General features: G+C 38.1%; 1 protein-coding gene across 5 annotated transcripts in view; it reads left to right on the top strand.

Annotated features, from left to right (window-relative positions):
* The window catches only part of HAPLN1 (hyaluronan and proteoglycan link protein 1), a 117,280-nt gene that overhangs the window by 62,177 nt on the left and 36,190 nt on the right, over positions 1-18,913 (top strand). Inside the window, exons 1-3 of one of the 5 annotated variants that reach the window (XM_043978977.1) lie at positions 4,730-4,792; positions 13,696-13,892; positions 17,086-17,211. In XM_043978977.1, coding sequence (XP_043834912.1) covers positions 17,112-17,211 — 100 coding nt within the window. In that variant the 5' untranslated portion in view covers positions 4,730-4,792; positions 13,696-13,892; positions 17,086-17,111. Of the gene's footprint in view, positions 1-4,658; positions 4,818-13,695; positions 13,893-16,378; positions 16,437-17,085; positions 17,212-18,913 lie in introns of those variants that run through there. The other 4 variants (XM_043978975.1, XM_043978979.1, XM_043978978.1 and 1 more) reach the window with 4 other exon arrangements.

Below are 18,913 nucleotides of genomic sequence, written 5' to 3'. Positions count from 1 at the left end.
CTCCATTATGTTATGCCCCCAAGACCTATCGCTAACCTTTGCCTCACTACTGTAACTTATCAGTTCTGTATTCTATTGAATTAGGGCTCTGTCTGCTTTCTCAAGATCCTATTCAAGTGAAGGTGTTTGTTAATGGAAAACAATGGCTTAATGATTTTTTTCTCCAAGATAACAATTTTAAAGAGGACCTTCTACATCCTGAGGAGTGGCATTTTCTGACTAGGGGAGGGGGGGTGGGAGGAAGAAATTTAAAAGCAGGGAGGCATTTCATATGCTCTTTAAATATTTGCTGAATGAATGAATGGAATGTAGGTAGATACTTGCTCTGTTTATACAAAGGGCAAGCCCATAAGTTAAATGTGTTTGCCTTGGGAAATTAGTTATTGGCCAGAAAAAAAAATTACTATTGGTATTAATTTTATATGAGCTAATTTTCTTCTTCTTTTATACCTCTAATTCTTCGATTTTGCTAGCCTATTCCTATAAAAACAATCTGATGACTTTATTAAACTCCTTTGTACCATATTTCACAATTATTCACTATCCTTTTTTATTTCCTCAAATTTATCACATCCTTCTCTTTAATTTTAAATTTGTGTTGTAAGATTCCTAAGGACAGGGACTCTTGTTTGTTCTAATCTTTGTACTTGAAGAGCCCAGTACAGAGTCCATACATCAATAGGTGTTTACTAAATATTTGTCAAATTAATTTATTTTCTCATATCATTTTTTGATAGTATCAATTATCTCTTTCAGGAATGAGTGACAGATCTTACTAGATGTTGAAAGGAAATTATTTTCCTCTGCTCCCAAATTGTCTGAAATTAAATAGCTGCTTACATCTTCTAGCTTTTCAGCAGTAGTGTCAAATTCAAATAGAAATGGGGGTCACTAAATCCGTGTATAAGTATCCTTGCAAACTGTATATTGTATGGTTTTTTTAAATTTTTATTTATTTTGTTAAATATTCCCCAATTTTATCTTAATCTGGTTTGACCACATTCAATAGTGTTATGAATAGAATATGGACAGGGGGAGACATGTTTGATGTGTCTACAGTGTCACCCATGATTTACTTGAGCTATCCCCTCCTTAGCCCAGAGTTCTGGCAGTGTCAAATACACTGATAAGAGGGAGCCCCGGGTGATCTTATACAGTCTTTCACCAAAACCCAAGGGTCAAATGTGCTGGTATCTAGATAACTTTCTCAGAGAGAAAGGCATAAAAAGGTAGAGTGATACTGACTGAATGACTTTACCCGTGACATCTTTGTAGCACTAGGCAAATTCACTCTCCCAGTCTTCTTGTAAAGTGCTGGACAGGAGTACTTGGAGAAGAGAGATTCATAAAACCTCAATGATGGAGGCCAGATTTGACCCTGTGGTCTCACTCCTCCTTCTACATACCCACATCTTTCAACTTGCCTTCTCTCCCTATGGCATGAAATAGGTGCTGAACTAGAGCAAGCTTAAAGGATGTTTTTAGAGTCCAGTGGGAGTAGGCGAAAGAAGTGATCTGGATAGTCTTTTGCCCTTCCAGAAGGGCCCCCAAACTTTGAAATCTGCATGAATCCTCATTCTTTCTCTCCATTGGGATCTGCAGTTTTACCGTCCTCATTTTCCTATTTTGACTGTTGTAATTACTGGTGCTTCCAAATCAAAGAACTCTCCAGTGGACTAATATATTTCAAAATGTAATAAGAAAATGGTGAATTCTAACTGGAATCCAACCCCTGAAGCTTCATTAACCACCAGTAGAAAACTAGCATGGTTCTCTCTACCTGTTATACACAGTCAAGCAGTCAACACCTTAGTAGATGTTTAATACCATGTGAAACACCTCCACTGTGCTGAGCTCTGAGAGTACCGAGAGGAAAACAAAGGAACCCCTGCATTTAGCAACCTTATAAACACAGCTTAGCTAAGTAGAAATTAAAGAGGGGAATGCTGATAAAGCCAACAGCCAGGCAGAGTGCTTCCATGTTAAGATTCATCCTGTTCTTTTCACTGCACGTGCCTCATGCCGATTGGAAACAGTGAAGCCTCAGATTTACTGTTAGCAAATTCCTTTCAACTTCTGCTACATCCCCGTTGAACTCCTTATATCCGTTTGCCTCTAAATCCCTTTTCAAGGACTCTACTAGAAAATCCCCAGTGTCTGTGTAGAGACTGGAGTACTGTGGTGAACTCCTAGATACCCCCAAGTTGTCATGCAGGTGAAGGTAAGAGCCTAGGTAAGGAAGCTAAGCCTATCACCCACATGGTCCACATTCCTGTCTTTATTATGCATACCTACCTGAAACTAAGCCTTGAAATATCATCTGTCCTACCCTACTTCAAGCACCAACATACAGGGTGTCTCTGTGTCTTTGCCTCTCTCTGTCTCTCTCTGTGTATGTCTCTGTCTCTCTCTCTATGTATGTCTCTCTGTCTCTGTCTTTCTCCCTCTCTATCTCTCTGTATGTCTCTCTCTGTCTCTGTCTCTGTCTCTCTCTCTTTCTCTCTCTCTCTCTGTCTCTCTCCCCACTTCTGAACAGACTAATATGGCCTCTGGAGCTTCTTGCCTTAAGTCTGCTAAGCTTTTCTAGTAGGTGAATATTCAGTGGGCCACAGTGATATGTGTTCAGGGATTACTGAGGCGTGTAAATTTATTTTTGTGCACATGGCACTTTGCTTTATCTCATCTTCATATTCCCCTAGTTAATGCACTCTCACCTCTGTCTCCTTAGTCTCCACTCTCAGGCTGTGGTCTCTTATGATGTTCCCCAAGACATTGTTGCCACTTTTCACTCAGCCATTTAAGAAAAATAATCTTTTGTGCCCTGTCCTGACAGTAACATATTTGTTCTAGCTTTCAAGGTGACAGTCAGATTATTTAATTTGTATTAATGCACTGGTAGATGTGATTAGACCTCTCTTGCCCTTCCCCATAACATGTGGTATGACAAAAAGCATTAGGTTAGGGTTAGATGGTGGGAAACTTGGATTCTAGTCCTGGTTCTGCAACTGACTGACTATAAGACTGGATGAGTCACTGCTTTCCTGGCCTCAGTTTCCTCATTTATAAAACTGGGAGTGAAATAGACTAGATTGCCTTCTGAGGCCTCTTCTAACCCTAATATATAAACATTTTAACCGTGGCCTTCTGGAGATGATGCCATGATTTCTGCTAACGGCAGATTGATTGATGTTGCTAATAGTAGGAATTAAGGTTATGAAAAAAGGGCAGCAATGTGGTGATCAGTGAAGATAATATTCCTGAGCATGTGTATCCTTGGTTCGTTGGATTACGGTAGTCTACTCTGAATAATAGCTCTGTCTGTATTACTCTGAATTCCTCATGTAATTAATGAATTTATTTGAAAACACTAGAATCTCAATATCTATAATAATACAAACCAAAAGGTTTGACATTTTTAAAAGAAAAATGTTTTCAATATTATGTCAATTTTCTGAAATTGAGTGTTTTGTAGTGAAAGGACATTCGATTTAGAGTCAGGAAATTTGAGTTCTAATATTTTTAGAACTGCTGATGAATATGGGCAAGTTATTCTCTTTCCTTTAGTTTCTTCATCTGTAAAATGTAGCCAATATTTACACTGCTTACTTCACAGTATTGTTGTAAGGAAATTGCTTTGAAAACACCAAATTTCCATAGATATGGTCTTAATTTTGTGTTTCTATCCCTGGCTTATACAAATAATAGATATTTAATGGACACTTAATAAATCATGTTGATTGGCTGGTTAATATTCTACCAGAAATGCTTTTTAAATGTCATTCACCGAACTGTCTTAAATTAGACTAAAATTCTTCAATACCTTGTACAAACACAATAATTTCATTCATGTTTTAGAAATCAAATGGTTATTAAAAATAACAGTGATTTAAATACAAAGGGCTTCAAATAACAAAAAAGAGACAATATGCTTAGCTTTTAAAACCTATTTAAAAGCTGTATTCTTAGAGCACAGTCATAGAAATCACATATTTATGAGTTGGAAGGGACTGCGAACATCCCATCACCTCTTCATCCCTTAGGTGAAGAAACTGAAGACTGTGATGTTATCTTCCTAAGTCAACACAGGTGGTAAATAACAGTCAGAATTAGAATACAGTTCCTCTGATCCCAAAGCCATTCTCTCCCCATGACAACATGCTGCCTAGTTTGATTTTTTTTTTTATTTGACTCAATAGCTAGATAATAGTTTTTAGCTCCACTTTTGGTACTGTGTAGACTTAGCCTTAATGACTGGCAGCAAGCATTGTTATTTGTTTTTTTTTTTGGTTTTTTTTGGCAGGGCAATGGGGGTTAAGTGACTTGCCCAGGGTCACACAGCTAGTAAGTGTCAAGTGTCTGAGGCTGGATTTGAACTCAGGTACTCCTGAATCCAGGGCCAGTGCTTTAACCACTGCGCCATCTAGCTGCCCCCAAGCATTGTTATTTGTAAGCCAATGAGCTGAATCCTACATGAGATCATATTTTGAAATAGGATATGGACCAATAGTAAACCTGATTTGGAGCTTGGAAAATATCTTAAAAGTGACAGCCAAGAGGGTTTTGAGACGGCATTAGGCAGAGAAAAGAAAAGGGAACTTTCTGCTGTTGCGAATCATTATTCTAATTGGAGTTATTTTTACTTTCAATCTTAGCTTGGCACAATTAAATAACTTCACAAACCACTGGCAATAGCACTTTGCATGTCTGCTGTATTCAGGCAGAATCCAGAGTTGGGGATAGATGTATATTCTTTCTGCTCCTTCACAGAAACTATCCACTGGTCGGAATCTGTGTGAGTTGCCTGATTCTTATTACTTGTAAGCTAACTTGGAATTTCTTTCATGGTGATTCAGATTTAATCTTCTTTTATCTGACTGAATTATCTTAGTGTCAGAACCATAATATCAACAGAGGCTGTCTTTTGGGATGTTTGGGGATGGTTTTGCCATTTCATTTTACCTGGTACTAATGTTGTGTTTGAGTATTAGGTGGTAAAAATTTGAAATTTATCACAATTGCCGTGCTTTTTTTAGTTGAACTGATTATTATAAACAACATTTTAGTAACTTGAGCTTGAAAGATTGAGAGGATTATTTAATTTAATAATAGTGTGATTAATTTTCTGGGCTGTGTTTCCAGAAAAATCACTCCTCAAAAATGTTCGTGCTAAAAAAAATTGTGTATTTAATATAAAATAGCATTGGGGATTTATATGAAAATTTTATATACATATATATGTACGCATGTGTGTATGTGTGTAAATCTGAAAAATAATCTTTAGAAAAGGAAGTCCCTTATACTTCAAAAATTATGAAGGTTGTTATAATCATTTCCTGCATATCTAAATTTCAGGGCATGAATCAAATGGCTAGTCTTCCTCCTTCCAGCCTCCCAGATTTTTTCTTTTGCTAGGTGAAATCAATAAATTTGGAAAGAGTCATTTTGTTTTCTTTGCTGTCGTCCTATTTTGGATTAGTGCTTTTCCACTTTTCTGAAACAATCCAATAACAATCTAAAAGTCCTTGGAAGCAGTTCTTCATGACTTCTCCTGCCCTCTTTCTTGATGTTTGAGATGAATGGTAGCTGTCTCACTATGTTGTTCAAAATCGTGTCTGTAAATGTACCAAGCTCTTTAACATGCATGAGTTTAAGCTTGACTTAAATTGAAAGTCACTTGGGAAGAAATCCTGTCGACCTTTATAGGGCCATTAATAGCCTGCCATATTCCCTGTCAGTCTTCATGAAACATTTATTATTACAGATAATGACAAGCAGTCGGTTTATTTTATGCATTCTGGAAAAAAAACATTTTAAGTCAAATTTTATTGTTATTGAATATAGGCCTTTGTTGTAAATACTGTTAAGATCCTAGTCTATGGAGTCAGATCATAGCTAATCTCTGAAAGTAGATATCTTTCATGAGAAGTTCTATATGGGAAACACATTCATCATTCATTTTAGAAAAAAAGAATATTTTGTGGAACAACTCTTAAATATGTCTTTTTGAAAAGGAAATTGAGGCCAGGAACAAAGAAAAGTTGACAGTAATGAATTGTTTTAGACTAAATTATCCTAGGCACGTGGATGTATTAACTTTCCTATCACAAGTTTCCTTAGCAACTAGAAGTATATAATTTGGTTGTTCTTATACTGGCAATATGCTAAGTAAGCATTTAGCATATGGAAAAACAAAGAAATCATAGGTTAGGCTGAGAAATAGAAGAATTGTTCATTTGCATTCTTAAAGAGTTTGTCATATTTTAAGACTTGTTCAAGAAGAAATTTTGTTTTAGTGAATTTTTTCAATGCCATAGATAAAAATTAATGTTGTTTTTGTACTTGCCAGGAATGCATACTAATACTATTAAAATGTGCTCTGCAGATTGGTTGGTGTCTATATTTTAAGGTTCTATGATTCCAGCAGTGGTCGATAATACTTGGTTAATAATAACAATAGTTTTCATTCATAGAACATCTTCTGTTTAAAGAGTACTTACATACATTATATCATGTGATCCTCAGAATAACCCTGTAATATAGGAAACACCATTATGATAATTCTTATTTTACGGAAAGAAATCTGGGGTTCGGAGAGATTGTTACTTGCTCAAAGGCACACAAGAAGGGAAGAAGTTGGAATTTGGACCTCAGCAGCCATTGTTGTTGTTGTTGTTGTTGTTGGTTTTGGTTTTTGCTTTGCCATGCTAGTAAAATACATTCACATAAAAGGTTGTTCTGTGCTAAGCAAGACAGGCAGGTTTGTAATGGCTTCTCCATGACTCCAGTAGGTTTATGATCTCATATTGATGAGTGTTGCCTCCAGTGAGGTAGACTGCAACCCATCCATTCCTGCTCACTCTTTTCAACTTGTCCATTGCTCCCCTCCATAAATTGGCCATAGGGTGTCCATCCAGTATCCTAGGGGTGAGGGGGATTCTTCCTCAAATTATCTTGATGTTGCAGGGATAACAAAAAACTATCTATTGATTGTCCCTTGTTATAAATATATGACCAGCCTGTTTTTTTTTCCTGTTATGCATTTCTCTAATGACATCCTTTATTCTACTTCTACATGATTCATCATTTGTAACATATGGCAGCCTGCATACCAGAAGCCTTCCCATTACCTTTTGAGCAATCCTCAACTTCATTTCTTCAGAAACAATGTTATTCCATGACCCACAGCCATTCGACATTACTACAAGAATGTTGATGATAAAAAAATATAGACCTTTTATTTATGGAAACTTTTGATTTCATTAAAAGCACTGCCGTGGGGCAGCTAAGTGACACAGTAGATAAAGCACCAGCCCTGGATTCAGGAGGACCTGAGTTCAAATGCAGCCTAAGACATTTGACACTTACTAGCTGTGTGGCCCTGGGCATGTCACTTAACCCTCATTGCCCCACAAAAAAAAAAAAAAGCACTGCCTAATTTCCCAAAGGTAATCATTCCCACTGAAAATATTGTGATCATTACCAATACATGTTTATTGAATGCAACATTGCAGCATTTACACCTATTTGGGGGAGATCAGACTACCAGAATTAGTCCTCTACAATGCTGTGTTTCCTTAGAGTACTGCTGATGCACAGACAGAGCACAGTGAAGTCTGGAGCACTCAGAAGGATTTCTATGCTACTGTCCCATAGTGACCTGGCTAGGGTCACACAGCCAGTATGGGACAGAGGCAAAACTAGAACCCAAATCTCCCTGGCTTTAAGGCCAGCTCTATACCCACTCTTGCCATGGCTTCCTCTCTAACGTTCAGAGTGAAAAAACAGAGGATCTTAACCTTTTTGTGTGTCATGGACCCTTTGGGCAGTTTGGTGAAAGTTATGGGCCTTTTATCAGAATATTTTGTTTTGGTTTGGTTTGGTTTGGTTTGGTTTGGTTTGGTTTGGTTTGGTTTGGTTTGGTTTGGTTTGGTTTGGTTTTGTAGGGCAGTGAGGGTTAAGTGACATGCCCAGGGTCACACAGCTAGTAAATGTCAAGTGTCTGAGGCTGGATTTGAACTCAGGTCCTCCTGAATCCAGGGCCGGTATTTTATCCATTGTGCCACCTTGCTGCCCCAGAATATTGTTTTTAAATGAACAAAATAAAGTTTACCTTACTACAAAGGAAAGAAATTTTATTGCAATATTGCTTTCTATATCTATATAGAGATATATACCTATATCTTCATCTATCATCTGTATCATCTATGTCATCTATATCACATTTCTATACATATATAGATATATCTATGCCTATATCTGTCATCTATATCACATTTCTATATATATAGATATATCTAAGCCTATATCTATCTTTATCTGTAATCTATCTCTATATCATGTCATATATATATGTATATATATATATATACCATGCATATCTCTAACTCTATCTCCATCTCTCTCTATCATCGATACTCATATCAATATCTGTCATATTAGAATCTATCTCTATATAGACATAAGTACATATATATATATATCCTTATCCTATATACCTGTACATTATCTAAATCTATCTCTCTATATGATCTTTATGCCATATATCTATATCTATGCCTACATCTATATCTATATCTGCCTATATCATCATTCTATATCATTGACATCTACAACTATACATTCATGGAGCCCAGGTAAAGAACCTCTAGTCTAAAAGCTATAATTCTTAACACCATTTTCCTCTCTTTTCACTCAAACCACCACCTTAGCTCTAGATAAAGAAAAGGATGAGAGGACATTTTGCATTTTTCTTTTTTTTCACAGACTGAACCTGCAGCCAGATATAGTCCTCCCCTCACAGCTGGCCCACTAGTAATATGCCTCCTCTTAGTTCCCTAGCGTGGTCCCAGACAATAAGTGCAATGTCTGTATCTGTACTAAAGCCCTTCAAACATAGTTGACTTCTCCAGAACTTGTGCTTCACTTACATGGCTGAGGCATAGCTTTTGCCATTTCGAACATCTCATTGGAATTACTAAGTAGTATTCAAAAATGTGTGTTATTATTACCACCATCATCACTATCACCACCACCATCATCAAAGAATTTGTCATCTTAAACAGTGTCATAACTAATTAACTGTTCTTTTTGTTTGATGGGCTTTGTGGAGGGGGGGTCTTTCATCATGTTCGTGTATTTATGATACACTGCAGCAGTATTTTTTTGAAGATTTATTATCATAATGGGCTAAATAAATGTTGACAATCAATACCTGGAACCCAGGAAATTAATCCTTCTAGACACCTAAAAGTTTATGCCTTTAAACATCAAAACTTTTCTTATTTTAATCACTTTAAGAGGAGGCGTTTCTAAAATGCATCATATACTTCTGCACCTTCTTATACAGGATTCTGAACATAATTCACATTTTTCTTAGGATCATTATGGCATTCAATTGTTGTCAAGGGAGGGATGCAGTTATGGTTGCTCCAAAGGGCTTTCAGCATGGTAGGAACTGCCAGAGCTTGTATTTAACTGGCATAACTTTTGAGAACAGAGGTTCACCTCAATGCCATTAGACATTATAGTATACCTTTAGTGGATAGCATTCAATGTCCTCAATCAACTGGCTATCATTTCTCTTTTCTTAAGCTAGGGTGCATAGTGGCTTGAGTTTGAATCCTGTCTCTGACACTAACTAGGTATTTGACCTTAGGTAAGTCATTTAATTGTTTTCAAACTCAGTTTCCTTGTCTGTAAAATGGAAATAATTATAGTACCTAGGGTTTTTGTGACTATCAAATGATATTACTTTTGCAAGGCTTTGCAAACCTTAAAATACTATATAAATACTAGCTACCTAGGGTGGCTAGATGGCACAGTGGATGGAGTGCTGAGCCTGAGTTCAAATTTGACCTCAGACACTGACTAGCTACATGACCCTGGGCAAGTCCTTTAACCCTGTTTGCTTCAGTATCCTCCTCTGTAAAATGAGCCGGAAAAGGAAATGGCAAACCACTCCAGTATCTCTGGCAAGAAAACCCCACATGGGGTCACAGAGTCAGACACAACTAATGGACAACAGCTATAGTCTCTCACTCAGCACCTCTACTTCTGTCAAGAGAATTTGTTTTCCGAGCATATATGAAACATATTAGCCCTTGCTTTTGTCCTTCTGTCTCCCCTTCTTTTCCTTATCTCTAAACAAGAGCTAGCAGCTTGCCCAGCAGGCGCAAAATGCTCCTTCAGCCGCCCCTAAGTAAGGTCCCTGAGCTGGGATCACTCCTGGCTTTGCTGCCTCCCAACCTTTGTCATTCTGTTAGTACATTTGCCCTTGGTTGAACTGTTTGATTGTTAAGTGTTTTCAAGGTGTTTTAGGGGACTCTCACAACTTGTACTTTATGCTCCTCGTGGACAGGAACTGTATCCCTTTGCTTTTATACTCATCCATCATATCTAGTGTACAAAGGCAATGTGGTATAGTGACTAGAGAACTAGCCTCAAAACCAGGAAGAATGGGGTTCAAATCATGCCCCTAACCCAGACTAGCAGTGTGCCCATGGGCAAAGTCATTTAGTCTCTCAGTGCCCCAGGCTACTCTCAAAGATTATAAATCTCAGACAAAGTGTGAAGCCACACTGGTAGAGGGAATTTCTTCACCTAGCACTTCCATAAACACATGAAATGACATCACGGTTCCAGTCGCTATTCTGTCTAGTACACATACCAAATGACCCAAAGATGTTGTCTTTTGGAGCTAGAAAGTATCTTTGAAGTCATCTTGTCCAACCTCCTCATTTTAGAGCTTAGCAAAGGGAAGTAGCTTGCTAAAGTTTACATATTTCCATAGTGGTAGAGTCCAAAATAAACGGTCTTAAGACCCTCAGCCCAAGGTTTTTCCCACTGCGTCTGGCTGCCTATCATTATAAGGATCATAAAATAATTGGCATTAAGAGAAAGAACCAACCTTAGATACTATCTGAACTAACTCCCTCATTTACTTAAGAGGAAACTAACTTCCTTATTGAATAATATTTAATAGTAATAATAACCATTTATGCATGCTTTAAGATTTGCAAAGCACTTTACATATGTTATCTAATTTGATCCCCACAAGCACCCTCAGAGATAGGTGCTATTTATTATTCTCACTTTATAGATGAGGACACTGGGGTACAACAGGTTCAATCACTTGCTCAGAATCACATTAGCTCATAAGTATCCAGGGAAAGATTCAAAATGAGATCTTCCTGATGCCAAGTCTGGCACCCTCTGCCCTGTGCCACCAGGTGCCTAAGAGAAGGTAGATTATTTATTAAACAGAAAACTCAGGATTCAAACCCAAGTCCTTTCTTTAAAACACAGTGTTCTTTCCACTATGCTGTGGTGTAAATTCTTGTCATTTTACATTAGTTGTGACTTATTAGAGCTTTATTTCTAAATGGGTATTTGAATGGAGAATTGTGGTAGTTGTTTTTTTCTAATACTTTTCTTGCTATTTGATTTTGAGTGTGGAAGGAAATCCCACCTTTGGCTTTGTTTTAAAGGATATTATAATATTGAATAGAGCAGGCTATAAGTTATTTCAGTGACTTATAAGTATGAAATATAATTCAGGTGTTCCCATTATCTTATGTAAGGATCACCTAGCATCTCTGCCCTGCTCCTCTTACCACAAGTAAGGATTGTAAAAGGTACCCGAATGCTCGGGCAAAAAGATTCCCTCGTTAAAAGCAAGTCCAAGCCTCACACAGAGCCCCTCAGAAAAGAGAGCATCATTACTTTCTAGATGCTGAATTTACTCTGCAGGTTGATATTTTATAGATGGTAGACTGATCGTTGAATAAAATCTAGCTTCTGGGTGTTTTCTTTTCTTTTTTAACTTGGGTTTCTTGACTTTAGGTGGGTCATTTGATGGTTTCCTGCCAAGCTAGCAGAGTCCACTTCACATCCATCTTCCTAAGGCAGATAGTTGGCTGTATGGAGCACTTACAAAGTGTTGACTGATAAATGATTTCACTCTTAGTGCAAAACATTTATTTGATTTATAAATTTCATTTGGCTCTTAAAAACCTATTGAAGGTTTTCTCTTCTGTGTTTTCTCTCTCCAAGACAATGTTATTATCACCTATTCTGAAGCAAGAATGATATTATAAGAAAGCCAGAGAACAACTCTGCTATGAAAATAGCAGGTGTCAGACTAACTTTGCATACAAAAAAAGGGAAGCATTTATTCTGTGGATGATGTGTGTGAATGTTCACATGTTAAGGTGACAAACCCTATTAATCTCACTAAAAAATTGTGCCAAAATTATATAAATCTGTGTGTGTGTGTGTGTGTGTGTGTGTATGTATGTATGCAGGGAGTGGATAGAGCATTGGGTGTGGATTCAGGAAAGCCTGAGTTCAACTTTGACCTCAGACACTTACTAAGTGTATGATCCTGGGCAAGTCACTTCACCCTGATTTCCTCAGGTTCCTCATCCCTTGAGTCATATGCCTCACATCTCATGTTTCAGTTCAACAAACTTTTTTTAGACTCCTTCACTTTTGTCTTTGTAATCTCAGCGCGGTGTTTGTTAAATAGAAATTGTCCAATAAAAGTTTATTTATTGGTCTGTTTGCTACATATATGTCACTAAACTGGGAATGAAAAAATTAGATCCAGTCTTTGATCTTAAGGAACATATATCCTAACTCAGGGTGTTTTCTGGTGTGGTGTGGTGTGTGTTTTATTAGACCTGTGATTTTATTAGTATAGAGATTCCCCATGAAGAAATTCCCTTTCAATGCATAATAGCACCTGCTCAGCCACTTAGACTTACCTAAGGCCAGTACATCAGACTCAGGGTTCCAAGAGTAGTTCTGTATCTCCCATCTTCAGCTGCCTCTCTCTCAGGGTTATTGTGAGGATCAAATGAGATAAGGAATAGAAAAGCACTCTGCCACAGTGCACAAAGAGAGGCTCTAATAAAGCATCTCTGTCAATGGAATTCAACAGACATTTATTAAGTGCTCAATATGAGTAAAGTACTATAAAAAACAGATCAAAGTCTTTCATGTGTGATCTTATTTTGACCCCACTAAATCCTTGTGAGATAGACTAGACATTGATGCCGTTTTGCAGATAAAGAAGCCAAGACAAAGAGCAACATTCACACAGCTAATCAGAGGCAGAGTCAAGAGTAAAGCGTTTGTATTTGGATTCAGGAAGACCTGGTTCTTACATTTATTACTTGTATGACTATGGACAAGGTCACAACCTTTCTGAGCCTCAGTTGCCTCATCTGTGAAATGGGGACAATTTGTACCTACTTCATGGGATTGTTGTGTGGACTAAAGGGTGTATGTAAAGTGCTTAGAAACCATATAGGTAGCATCTATTAGAATTATTATATCCTCATTTTGCCATGCTATCTTTCCCCTACCTATCGGTGAACCCTCAGTGGTGAGAGCTCTTATTCCTTCATTTTATGGATTAATACTTGATACATGGACTTCAAAGTGACCACCACAGTGACCAGATACATCAGTGATAACCTTATTAACCGCTCGATTATAACCTTAGCTACCAGGATGTCTTGGCTAGAATCCTTCTTCTAATCAGGCTGGTGTTTCTTTCTGCCCACTTCCATCCCTGTCCATTCTTCTCCCATGCTATCAGGGAGAGTTCTAAGCTAAGTTCCAAAGAGGGCAGAGCTTGTGTTGATCACATTCCCTCTTCCTTTTCTTTTTCTTTCTTCTCTCTGACCTCAGGCTGCTCATTTGCTGCTCAATGATCAAAGCTCCCTCCCCCACTTTGGATGTCTAAATAGCTCTGTCCTCCCTGGGCAAAACAGCATACTTCAAAAGTATAACTTCTTGTTCTCCACCATTAAAACATCTCATCTCCCATTCCACTGCTCTCAGCTAGCTGGAGGAGAAAAGCAACTTATAAACTGAAGCATACTAAGGTATGAATGCATGATGAAAGCATTTTGTGTTACTCCTTCTTTGATTTATTTTGATTTTAAATTACAACTATTAAAAACTCAATGGAGGCAGCTAGGTGGCACAGTGGATATTGCACCAGCCCTGAATTCAGAAGGACCTGAGTTCAAATCTGGCCTCAGATGCTTGACACTACCTGTGTGACCCTGGGCAAGTCACTTAACCCCAATTGCCTCACCCAAAAAAACAAAAGAAAAATCCTCGATGGAATGAGTCTCTAATGGTATAATTTAGACATTAAGATTGGGGAACAAAAGCAACTTCTTGATAGCTACTGAATCATACTATAGAGATCATATACACCCATCTGCTCCTGCAAGTCATGCCTAGAATCATTCTCCATCGTTCCTCCTGTCCTTGCCCTTTTTCACAATACCTTTTCTCCTATTCAAGCATCTAAATCTTATATTTCCAAACTCTAATATTTCCAAAATCTATAGTTGCAACCCAAGTTTCACTTCTTTGTGTGTCATTCTTTTTGCAGTTAGTTTTAGGTGATAGAGAAGAGTAGGGGGGGAGGCGAGGGGTTGAAACTGTTAATTGGACAGACTTTAAATTTTAGGAAGCCTAGATACAACATTGAGCCCAATTCCGGACACACTGTAGAAGAGATAGAGCTAGGAGGCATTCCGTAAGTCAATAAATACTTGTTGATTTTAAGGTAGCATACCTAATCATGAAAATCAGTTAGTTGCCTTTTTATGTTCTTTATCTTTTTGTCAAGTCAACTTCTCATTGCTTCAGTCTACTTACTTTTAAAATGGGGATAATAATATTGGTAGTATCTATCCAAGAAAGAGATAGTATGACTTTCCTGCCTCTGTCTCATCAGTCAAGTCATATAACCTCTCATTGCCCCCGTGCAACTCTTTATTGTAGGGTAATTCATCGTGTGTGTGTGTGTGTGTGTGTGTGTGTGTGTGATGTTGAGAGTTCATGCATGCCATGGACCCCTTTGGAATCTGATGAAGCCTATGGACCCTTTCTCAAAACAATGTTTGTTGCTTGCATTCATAATTGAAATAAATGCTAAATGTTAGTTAAAAGTTAGGGAAAAGAAAAGATGTCATTTTGTTTCCCCATCCAAGTAAATGGACCCCCTGAAATCTATCCATAGACATCTTGAAAGGGACTCAGTTTTAGAAGTTACTGAGGAGTTGCTAGATCTGTTAAAACTGGAGGGAGATTTCACACAGGGAGTTCACTAAACCTGCAAGTCTAGCTCCCCTAACCTGAAAAGTTTGCTGTGAGGCTCAGATGAGGAAATGTGTGTAAAGTATTTTGTAAGCTTTTAAATGTGCCCTATAAGTTGCTATAACTTATGTTCTACTCTCTATTCTTGTTGTGTCTATGTCCGCTATCCCCTGCCAGAGAGTAACTTTCATGAGGGCAAAGGCAAGACCTACCACCATACTCTACACACAGTAAACACTTAATAAATTTTGAAATTCATTAAATTACAATAAATGATGGAACTTTTTAAAAAAGGAACATTCAAATTAAACATTTGAAAATGAGACTAATTGAATCTGTAATACATTGAAATGGAATATTCTAAAGCCAACACACTTAGTCCTCTGAGAAAGTCTGTCTTTGGCTTCATTATGTAACTTTTATTTCTACATAGCAGAGATAATCATTCTTATGTCTTTAAGTAGAAGGAAATCTCAGAATCAATCTTCTGTGTACAGCAGACATTTAATAAGTAGTCATTAGATTGACTTGTATTATAGAAGAAAACCCTGGAACTTAATCTAGCCCAATGAGAAACTTGAAGAATCTTGTAGGAAAGTATAATTGCCACATCACTCTTGGCTCTAGAGGCATACCTGGACAGAACTCTAGGAATCAGCTCTTTCAACGCTCTGTGTATGTCTTAGATTTGGAAGTTCCTGGGCAGAAAAAAAAAATGGAGCTACAACTTGGCATTGAACAAATTCTGTTTGAACAACAGAAATCATTTTCTCAAGACTGCATTGCAAGAGAAAAAGCAGAAGGAAGACAGATAATACCTCTCCTAAGCATATTTCAACTTTTATATTACAACAGAAATAAACTGAGATTTCACCATGCTAGAAAGGGTTAGGGGGGCAGCAAATCTCATGGCATTTTGCTAATTCTCAGAGTTTTTGGTACAGCCCTTTGCCTCCAAGTCGGTGGGGGAGGGGTAGAAGTTGCCTTCCTAAATGACCATCAGTATCATAAAAAAGAACAGCAATAAAAGGCCTGCCCCTTCTGTAGCACCTCAGGTGTAGCACTTCTTGATCTATTCCAGGTCCTCATTTGCCTAATTACTCCTGCCAGCCTGGCAGAGATTTTCCCTGCAGCCGCAGCTCTGCTCACTGCAGAGACCCTACCTGGCACACACACCAAGTTGGTGCGTCAGCATTTTAGGTAGAAATGAATGAAAAATCAATCAGTGCAGCTGCAGAGGCAGCTTGCACAACTCCAAGCCTAATTTGTGCATGATTTTTCAACCATTCACCATATACTCAGTCTTTAAAATGGTAAGTGGATTTGTGATTTTTTTTTAAAAAAGTGCTACTTCTCCTCAGGCAGACACCTTTTGTCCTTTTTCTTACTTAGCTCCAGTTAACTTAACATCCTGCTTTAGGGCGTCAGCTTAATCAGCTGTCAAGGTACATGGGAAATGTCACGCAAATATTATTCACTTGCCCTAGCTTTCTGTTTATTTCTCCATCAGACTAGGTGCTAAATGAGTGAGTGTAGACTGACCAAGTTGGTTTTTTTTTCAATTCCATACATACCAGATCTAGAGCAATTAAATAAAACCCCAAAGACATAACAACATTGAATTTAAAACAGCCCTCTCTCATCACAGACCCATCCTGTTTGTTTAACTCCCTGCAACTATCTGTGTGGAAAGCCCAGCATTCTGCTTTCCCAGATGTATACTTCTGCAAAGATAGAGTTAAACACCATTTGTTCTCTGGCTTCTCCCACTGGGAATGGGGGGGGGGGGCCTGAAGTTGTGAAAGCTGCAGTCTTCAGCTCTCCCAGGACAGCTTCTGTAACTTTCTGAGCAGATTGGGTTAACTATTTTTATAGAGCCATTATAGGATGATAAGTTGTGCAGTGCAACCCTATAAAGGTTTCCCAATTTCACCAGTCTGCTTGTATGTGATGCCCTCACAGCGAAGAAGATTCTCGTGGCTGTCAAGATGAAGTGTCTACTCTTCCTGGTGCTGATTTCTCTCTCTTGGGCTGATCATCTTACTGACAACTACACTCTGGAGCATGACAGAATTATCCACATCCAAGGTAAGAGATGCATCATTTTGAGTCACTTGGAAAGAGTTGAAATGCTGGCTTAGTGTGGCTTGATTTTCATTTCTGCTGCATTGACTCATCTATCCTTTACCCCTCCCCCCACCATTATATATGTGACCAAATATTGCCCTTCCCATCCCCTGGCTCTTCCCCATTTGGTTATTTTAGTCCTGATAAAAATTTCTAGATAAAATTATGCAGCTTAATTACATCCAAACTGCCCTAAGTTGGTGCTATAATGCTGGACTTCTTAGTGTAACTCATTTCCCAGGTAGAGAAAAGTGCATGGAGTTTACTTCAGTGCATTTTACTGTGGAATAGATATGATGCAAGAAATAAGCTCAGGAGAACCTGCTCTCAAAGAACTGTACATAGTGCCGGCTGATTAGCCACTTCAAAAGGGACAATGCAAACAAAAAGAAAAAGCAAGGAAGTTTAAGTACAGAAGAAGGAGCTTACCACAGTATAAATGGGTTCCTCTCTAAAGCTTGGCTTCACATATGCAATCCTATTGCCCCTGCATGATCTTGATGGCTCCCTTTGCATCCTCGAGCTTATAACTGTGGCAGGATAGGAGGCTGCAGTACAATGCAGCTATTTTCTCAGTCCCAGCTTCAGACGAGGGTCATCGTGCCTGAGGAAAGTGGAGACACTTATGCAATCGGAACAGGCAGAACCAAAGGAGCTGGGGCTTCTTGCCTTTCCTCTCCAGGCTAAGTAGGAAAAGGAGGAAAACTGAGTTTATCCCTTTAAAAGGTGTGATACTGTTTATTCTGACTGTATGTTTGATTCCATTTTGGGGGACCAAAAGCATCCAGTGGTCTGAGTTTTTGAACAAGCATAAAGCACTAAGTTTTATCTTCAAGGTCACAAGTGTAGTCTCAGAAAGCTGCCCTCCCTTCTGAAGGAACCGGTGTTGTGAAGGTCAAATGGAAGAGTAAATGTAGCTGAAAGTATCCTCTCTAACTTGGGAGCTGTATGTATAATGACCAACAAATAAATTCTCAATTTGACATTGACTAGCAGTCGTGGAGATGTCTCAGTGAAGTACTTCCATCCTATAAGTTTCCAAAAGCATTTTTTTCGGAACCTTGAGAGAAAAATTATGTAATAGAAAACGTTACTTCCCAATTGCTGACTCAGCTCTTTCCTTTTAACTAATGCAGAGGAGTGAAAGCTGTTTGCCTAACACAGAGTTGGGTAATTATAAACCAGGTATGCAAAGAGGCTTATGATAGGAAGCTGTATAGCTTTATCTTTTGGTCAAAGGGGTGAATCCATCCCAGTTGGAAATACAGTTGTCAAAAGAGATGGGCAAACTAAAGTTTAGCTGTAATAGCAATTCAGATTAAGCACTGTTTCTTTCACACTCTGTGTTGCTTTGTTTAAATTCCACAAGTAATTTAAAATTATTCTCAAAAACTAAAGTATGAGAGATTCAATTGAAAAGCAAAAACATTACAGGAATAAATTATTCCTGGTGAGCCCAGATTCAAGTGACCAGAAAGGACCTATCTCTATCACTGTGTTTTCCCTTTCTTGAGTTTTATACAATGCAACCCACTATTAAGATTTAAACACAAGGATTTTTCTCAGATAGTAGCTCAACAATCCAAGTTATAGGCACAGCTTAGATTCACCTGAGTATTATGTGACATCTTCCTTCACTTTTCTTTGGTAATACAAAGTCTTA

Source organism: Dromiciops gliroides, chromosome 1, assembly GCF_019393635.1.
Source record: "Dromiciops gliroides isolate mDroGli1 chromosome 1, mDroGli1.pri, whole genome shotgun sequence".
Taxonomy (NCBI): Eukaryota; Metazoa; Chordata; class Mammalia; order Microbiotheria; family Microbiotheriidae; genus Dromiciops; species Dromiciops gliroides.
The sequence above is the reverse complement of the archived record's forward strand: the minus strand, read 5'-3'. Positions and strand labels throughout refer to the sequence as shown.